General features: G+C 34.7%; 2 protein-coding genes across 3 annotated transcripts in view; both read right to left on the bottom strand.

Moving 5' to 3' along the window:
- The window catches only part of LOC119832515, a 1,890-nt gene extending 1,619 nt beyond the window's left edge, over window positions 1–271 (bottom strand). The window contains exon 1 of the mRNA XM_038356176.1: window positions 67–271. Coding sequence (XP_038212104.1) covers window positions 67–271 — 205 coding nt within the window. The remainder of the gene's footprint in view (window positions 1–66) is intronic.
- Window positions 1–8,834, bottom strand: part of LOC119832656 — a 44,143-nt gene that overhangs the window by 17,846 nt on the left and 17,463 nt on the right. The window lies entirely within an intron of this gene.

Below are 8,834 nucleotides of genomic sequence, written 5' to 3'. Positions count from 1 at the left end.
GGAGCCACCCGGAAGCAACAAGAAATAGTCCTAAGACGAGGAAAACGACTCCAAGATGGAGCATGCCAACGGAGGAGACGACTTCATTGTCAGCCGTGCCGGACTTCCTGTAGCGTCTGCGTTCGAGGCTGCCGGTGGAGCAGTGGGGGGATGTGACGCCCGATTCAGAAGACTGCAGCGAGTAGCGTCGCTCTCTGGCGCGCTGCTGCTCCGCGCGCCGCTTGCGCTCGCGGCGGATGGCGAGCGCGGAGTGGAGGCCGACCGCATGCATCCTGCAAGCACGGGCACGGGTGAGCGAGTTGTCACGCGCCGCAAATGCGGCTCATTTGCGGTGCGCAGCGACGAGCGGCCCCAGGCGCGGGTTGCCGCACGCCTTAGCGGAGTCCGCCGACCCGTGCCCGTGCCGTGCCGCGATTTATAAATTACAATTACATCTATCGAAGACATTCAACTGTCCCTTTATATTTCTGATCACTACTTTGATATACAATAAACATGGAAAATTAAATGTCTCCGAAGTTTCAAGCAAATATATTAAAGTTCAATTTAATGTATGTTCATCCCAATTATGTTTTAATTTCAATCTAGCAGTTACTACGCTTAACATTATAAAGAATTCTAATATGTATTTAATAATCGCACATCGTCATGTTGTCATACACATACATAAAATAGGACAGTAATAATAACAACTTTATCTCACACAAGTGTTTCAGCAACGTTCGACAAGTCCAATATCATAGAAATAATTTATGAAAATATGTAAAATTATATGAAGCATATACATCTATAAAATACCAACAATAATGTTGACAACAGTCTCGGATAAATAAAAAGGGTAGTTAAAAGTGAAGCAACAACGCAAGGGTCGCGTCTCTTCATATAACGAGGAACGTAATAGCGCTTGTGGCAGTGTCTATTATATTACACAGCTTTTGTTCGCTCTAAGACCTCTTTACTTTGTACAACTACGCTGGAAAACTGGAAAAATATAACGAGTTTATTGGAAATACTCAATTGCATTTATTTATATTGCTCATACAACGAGTGGACGGGATTTTATAGGATATCATTATTGTCAACTTGTAAGAAGTGACAAACGATATATCGCATTTTATATTCTACATTACTTTTCTATTTAATAGAGAGAGTTCGCCTGGTTGGAAATTTTTAAACTATGTATAATATTATTTAAGAAGTACTGACTGCGATGTTTTATTCGTTATTTTTAAGTGCTAAAATGTTATGTCATTGCACTGCAGAAACTTTGATTGGATACGAGATAAAAAATATCCTTTTAGATTATCCAGATTCCAAACTACGAGCTTTTAGAGATACTCATCTCTGGCTCGCGCAAGCGAAAATTTTCCAGTCCTTAAGAATATATAGAACTTTCTGACAACATCATTTGGGGCCTTACCTGTAGGACAGTCGCGTAGACTGGACAAACAGTACCCTCCTTTTTCGAGAATGGAAAAATTCACCTTCCATCCTTTCAACACAAGCTTATTTTCTAAATTCATAATATTTGCTAAGACCAGTTTTAAAGAACATATTATATTATACATATTGGCTGTTATTCATTTCCCAATATATACACCAGTTAAAGGGCTCATAATTGCACACACTTTAACAATATTTCTTATAAGATTTTTATGTTACAAGAGGACAACTGAAAAAGATCATCAGGGGTAGCTCCCAAAAAATATAACAAAGACAAATCTAGCAATTCTGAGCAGTTACATCTTTTATCTCGGCGAGTGTCGCTCGAGCGTCAGGAAGGGTCCTCAATTCCCACTTATATTGCACTTGACGCGATCAAACAGTCATCCGTTGGAGTTATTTATTTTGTATTCATAACCGGATGTAAAATCACCAATGATTACAGATACAGATACAGGTTTACCGACGTTAATAATAGATGCTTAAAGTAATTGTTAGATGATAATGTGGATGATGTTAAGCCGTAAATACGAGAGAAGGATTTAGTCTTAAATGTTACTGAGATAACTCGGCATTGGAATGGTTCAAGCCATTGTTTAGATAAGTTATAAAATTAATCGTGTTTTTACAAACTAATATAATAAATGCGAAAATAACTCTATCCCTCGGTCTTTCCTTTACGCCTTAACTAAACCAATTAGGATGAAATTTGGTACAGGATTGATTTTATCCCGAAAAAACGGTGGGGAAACATCCCGGAAACATGGTGGGAAAACCAAGCAAGAAAGTAAGCCGCGGGCGGAATACTAGAGTTATATTATGTGCAATAGTCAATCAAGTCAATACAAGGACAAATGCACTATTCATAATACATCTAACTGAAGTCGTTTTAAGTGTCATAAATCAAAACATCATCCTGTCTTATTTAACCTACTAAGAAGCGATTTCGTTATATTTCTATAATAAATTGTCACAAGCGATTTTCCTGCACATTAGTTGTTTAGTATCGCCAGACAGATGTCAACTACAGGTGGTAAGTTTTGGCCCGCAGCCAGATTGATATCTTACCGAGTTAATCATTTACATTTGGTTGGCAGTGCTCTATGTACTGCTGCGGTTATCGCCTGCAACCTTATGCCATAACCACCTGACAGATAAGATATGATTATGCGAAGAGCTTTTGAATTTCCCGAAAATTAGGGTTTATTTTACGGTTTTGGTTGCAAAGATGACATCCTTATCAAATATCAAAGATGTCAGTGGTTAAGGCGAGAAAACGTTACAGAAAATTACGAATGATGGTGGTGTCTTATTATTTCTATTAATCACATAAATAAACTTGTTTGAACTTTATTTTAAACCGACGTACACAAAAATTGAGGTTCACAATTCAGCGAAATTATTTTTTGCCTTAAATACTTGATTACTGTGTGTGTCTCCAACCGATTGACGTGAGTCTTTTTGTGTTTCATAGGAAATGATTGTTATTTAGTCTCATGATAGAATCTAAATTAGTACCTCCCCAATTTTTGTTTGGACACATTATTTAATTTTAAATTTATCGTTACTAGATGCCACAGTAAGTAAATCTGAATTTTGAACTCAGATCATTGATTTTAAAGTCCTATTCCTGCTTGGTTAATTTGTGTCCCAAAGAAAAGTCGTCGGTTGTTTTATAGAAAGGTGATTTACTTCTATGAATAAATAACGAAATAAAATTAAATAAGATAATATACAAACACTATCTTGTTAATGGGTGTAAAAAGCTATCTTAAATACGATTCTTAGCAGTGTAAAATCAATTTTGTAAAAACTTCAAAATGTAATGTTGTCTATTGACCGAATGAAGAAACTTTCCGTCCCAATAAAACTTTAAAACTACGCGGAAATCGGGAACAAAAATACAATTGAATATAAGTATTAAACAAAATGAGATCTGTAAAAGTTATGAATCATATGCTCCAATTACTGAAACTGTAAGCATCTGTTCGGTCTGTGTTGCAACCGGTCTAACTGCTTATAATGACTTGTATTTTATTACCATACGATTTATTGTCTTCTTATTTTTGTATATCGTTTTAGGATTCATTGAGAACACAATCAGACAAGACCGTGTTACATTAAAAATTTCAACAACATTTTTAGGCCTTCAAATTGAAAGCCTATGGGTAAATATTACATCTGTAATTCTACTACACCTGCTTTTTATAATGGTTATATAGTGCGGGGGCCCGTTTTGTTTTCCTCATTCTTTCTAATCTATTTTTCTGTCCCTATCGCACATATTTTCGCCTTAAAAGCGACACATCTACAGAGACCCCAAATACGCAATTAATATCCATGGGCGTGGGTGATCGGTAATCAATAGGCGAAGCACAGGCTGGTCGCAGACGTACTAACCAGTTGGCCCTCTATAAAAGCGGCACAGCGATTACCGATACATATGAAACCTTTTAACTTGAGATTTTTAGCAATAAAAATTGAAATTTAACAACATGAGGATATCGGTGACGCAAACCCATGAAATTGTCCCTACCAGCTCAACGCGGCTAAAAGTTTTCACTTCTAATCTAGTAACATCATTCAATTTAGAATCCATTAGGCCACTATTTTATTCACTACAGAATGTGCCAAATAAAGAAGTATATACATATAATAATGATATTGAATACCGATACTGGAAAAACATGCAAAATTGTAATGAATGAATTCAAATCATTACAGTTTCATCAACATACCTACCATACCTCTTAGGTTTATACGCCGAAAAATATCAAAACAAATCTAATGTGGTATTTTAATGAAGAAAAATAAATTATAATACGCATTGTTCATCAAACATATCCATTTATATACGACACGACCGACGTAATGAATTTCTGTTTTGTTTATTCTCCGGGTCACATTTCACTGCGCAAATTAACATTAACGGGGTTGTAAAAGTTATATGACAGTACTTATTGTTACAGCAACGTTTTTCTCGTCGTAATTGGTTTTAGTAGTATCCTATTATAATGTGTTTTGTGTTTTAAACACACACAAGAACACACTTTAAAGTGTAAACAGAAGCGAAGAAGTTAAATTCAGTCATATTCTGAATCTTGAGTATGTAAATTGAAAATTTTTGAACGTATAAAATTATGCATGTTGAGAAATGTGTGGATTGACAAACCCGCATCAAAACGTAACGCGTAGTTTTAAATATCTATGCATTTAAGGATAGACATAGGGATGGAACTTAACCGACTTAAAACGAAAATATTCTAGGTTCATATTTTTTATTGTATTTAGTGATTCAATGATTGATCTAGTTCCAGCTGTCTCTGGTCGGCCCGCTGGGTACTTGTATACCAAAATCAATCAACATAGTTCATATTTGTATCTAAAAAAACTAAAACTTCAAGGAACATTCACACAATTCATACAACACACACACACAAACTTTCTTATTTATAGAAGTAATATAAAGAATTAAGCAAGGAGGAAGAGGTTTGTATAACAAAACAACAGACGTTTCTGTATATATGTTTGCGTCATCAAACTTCCTGTTATCGATTGAACAATAAATAAATCTAGGCTAGTACCGCCACGCCCTATATTGTGACCTAGAATTTAAACACTGGCATATTCATATGTGCGAGTGAATAAAACGCTTTTGAAATGGAACAGTGGATAATGATCGTGTAATGTTAGTGCTGGATTTTAATGATAGGTGGGTATAGGCTAGAATACGGTCTAGATTTAAGAACTGCGAAGAGTACTTTATGTCAGTGTATGTTTATAATGATATTATTGACGTGGGAGGAATTAGATCTTTAATGCTATTGCATTTGATTTTTTTTTTGATTTAATAAAATATTTGATTTGAATATTTGATGGTTCACATGTTGAAAACAATTCAAACATTCCATGAATTTAAAAAAGTTTGCTTTGAGAGAGAGTAATTTAACGTTTTATAACACTACCTAAGAAGTGTGAAATTGGTAAATTACATTACCAATTAGTTTCAAATGAATGAATCCTACCTTAGTGCGGTAAATACTCCAAAGCAGAGATATTTAGAGATATATAAAGAGAGAGATATTTCTGCTTCCATACGTGTATTAAAAGTGCGATGCTCTTTATCCCGATTAAATTGATACTAGGATAAAATAAATATCAAACAGGTTTATTTTAGTAGCCGTGCGCGATTGCGTGGAAGTAATCTTTTCCTTTTCCCCTTGTGACATGCTCACCTACTTATGGGCGCCTGGTGGATCGTATAATATCTGATATTGCGATTGCCCAATTTCTTGTTTCTTATTTAGGAACCGTTTATTTATGTGAAGATGAAATGGAGCATGCATAACAATATAAAGGGGATGTCATTGAAGCTTTATTACATTGTTTTCTGTTTTATATGTGAATGAATTTGTAAAACATAAAAACCTCAAACAAACCGTTTTGCCAAGCGAGGTAATGTTTAAATCAAGATAGTGGCATAACGCAAGCCCGTGTAAAATATTAACATTCCGAGAATTGCGCGGGATATGAAATTAATGAGATTTTTGACTTTGCGTAACAACGTATTCGTGAAAATACGCAAACAAAATTAACTAAATATCTCGTTTATATTCCACTCATTTCCTTTGTATGTGACCTAATTATGTTTTACGGCATGTAATGCGGAAATCTTAAAAGAGGAACGTTAATAATAACTGAGGAATAATTATTTGTCTTTTATTAAATGTTGCAGGAATTCTGATTAATTATATATAAACCAAGCTGTTTCTCAAATACCTTTGAGTAATCAAAACTTTATTAGAGATATTTAACGCAAAATAATATTTAATCAAAGTTTAATGTTGGAAAAAACCGCCTCCTTGGTACAGTGGTAAATGCGTGAGCGTAGAACCGAGGGGTCCTGGATTCGATTCCCGGTAGTTCCCGATATACAAAAAATGACTCGATCTACCAGAATGCGGATGGCTGATCACCTCGATAAGTGAAACCGATGTATATCATCACCCCCATACCCCACTAGGTGACACGGGACTTGAGTAAATTACAACAGAGCTACAAAGACAAAATGAAAATAATATAGTAATGAAATATATTATATATATGACAACAACCTTTGAAGAAAACACGGTCTGTGGAATCTTTATTGTTAGATATCATAATACGAAACAAAATGACATGATTTAGTTTAAAACATCGATCATCTTCTCTTCATCATCTTTTTTTTTTTTGCTTTGTTAGCTCAGAACATTCGGCTGGTTAAAGCGATTATGATAAATGATTTTTTATTTAAAAGCTGATGCCTCACGTGTGGCCCCATTAAAATTTGGTTAAGTTCACAATTTCACAATTTCAAGACAGTAAACTAAGCTAACTATTAAAAAACCCGTTAAATAGCTTTAAAAGACTGCTAATTTCAAATATGTAAAATCGAAGAAATTTATTGACTCTTCGATTTAATGGCTGTTGCCGATTGTACGTATGTAATTATTTAATGCTCATTGTTTCTTCTCCCAGTCGGATAAAATGTGGTTTAGTTATTGAGGCAGGTTGGGGCAGCACTTCTGGAAATGCCAAATGCAGTACATAAACCTATTTGGCGCAAACAATGCGGTTCTACACGCGCCGCATTCGCTTTTGTTGTAACATTCCGAATCTGGGCCTGGGCATTTAAATCTGCTTGTATAATGCTTTGTAGTTCACCACTGACCGGGGAGGAAACGACTTTCTGCAGATAATAAATAGTAGCTATTCTAAAAATACTATAGATATACCCAAGTTGTACTTGTTATTCTGTCCCTATAGCAACAATATGAGTTTTGGCAAAGATTTAGATGCTAAGTATTTATTCTGTGCGGAAAAATATCCTTAAAAAAGTATACAGTATGTTGAAACATATATAAACAAATATTTTTAATCTATATGCATTGATATGAATTCATAGATGGATGAACAAATTTATTTTGTAACAATTCCAACGCAATTTTACCAATTTGTTAATCTACCGCCGCTCCATCGCCTAATTTCAGCAAACTGTTATTCAAGTTCACCAGAACTTTCGATGGAATCCTTACAAATTCCAACCATACATTACTCGCTTAGATCACTACTCAAATTGATCAACTCAAGACTTCCATATCTAACAAGCGATGTATATCCAATATACACGTAATCTACGAGATTAGCTAAACTAATCACATAAGACGTGTCTTAAAATATTACACAAATCACTGTCGCTCATTGAATGAAATATTTACATGTTTAATCATACGCTAACTATGCTCTGTTTACGGTTAACCCACACAGTTTTTACGGAAATATTAATTTATAATTAGACCAGGAACGTGAGGCAATGTGTATTGATTTATCGCATATTATGTTTGACTAGCTGGAACCTGCGGCTTCACTCGTAGCCTGTGTTAATTCAGACTACAATCTATCTCGGAACCAAATTTCAAACAGGTCTCATTATAGGATTTTGCGTGAAGGATTAACAAATATTCATACATTCTTGGAAACATTCGCGTTTATAATATTAGTAGGAATTAGAATCTAGTTTACATGCTGCCAATCAACTAAACTAATATTACAAAGATGAAATTTTTGTATTATGTTTGTTACGTTTTCACGCAAAAACCGCTGGACCGATATCAAAAATTCTTTCACTATTAGATAGCTGCAACTTCACTTAATATCACAGGGTACATATATACCACGGTAGAAGCCGGGGAGAATAGCTAGTTTTGTATAATACAATGGTAGTATAAACACCGATACGTCGTATTATGATGATTCCCATAAAACTATTTGACTCCCAACTGTCACTCGTATCTTGTTCCTCGCCCTTCCCATTCCTTCTCAACCCTTTCCTTGACCCTTGCCTCTTTAAAGCGGGCAGCGCATTTGTATTTATGGGCCGTGGTAATCGCTTACTTCAAGCGAGCCACCAGCTCGGGTGCCAGCTCTTACATAAAAAACAATCAGGGTATCTCTTATATAATCATAATAAAAAGAAATAATATAAAATAAAAATATTTTTTTTTATTTATTTTTTTTATCTATGTACAAAAAATAACACAAAACGCTACTTCCCGTTAGTTAAAAACATATTTTATGTGAAAGAAGGAAAAACAAATATCTCTTGAATAGACAGTTTAAATACAAAATGAATATTATTTACAATTCCCACTGTATCAATGATACATCCACATAATTCTAGTGACATTGTAAATGTGCCAAAATGTGAAATTTTATAGCCGCAAGCAAACATATATTTTTTCATCTTTGAGTATTCATTCATGTCATGTTATTCATTCAGCATTATTATTGCAGTTTTACTTTAAGAGTACTCGTAGTCTAAACTAATATTACATAGAAGAAACTTTTATAAT

This window comes from Zerene cesonia, chromosome 15 (assembly GCF_012273895.1).
Source record: "Zerene cesonia ecotype Mississippi chromosome 15, Zerene_cesonia_1.1, whole genome shotgun sequence".
Classification (NCBI taxonomy): Eukaryota; Metazoa; Arthropoda; class Insecta; order Lepidoptera; family Pieridae; genus Zerene; species Zerene cesonia.
The sequence above is the reverse complement of the archived record's forward strand: the minus strand, read 5'-3'. Positions and strand labels throughout refer to the sequence as shown.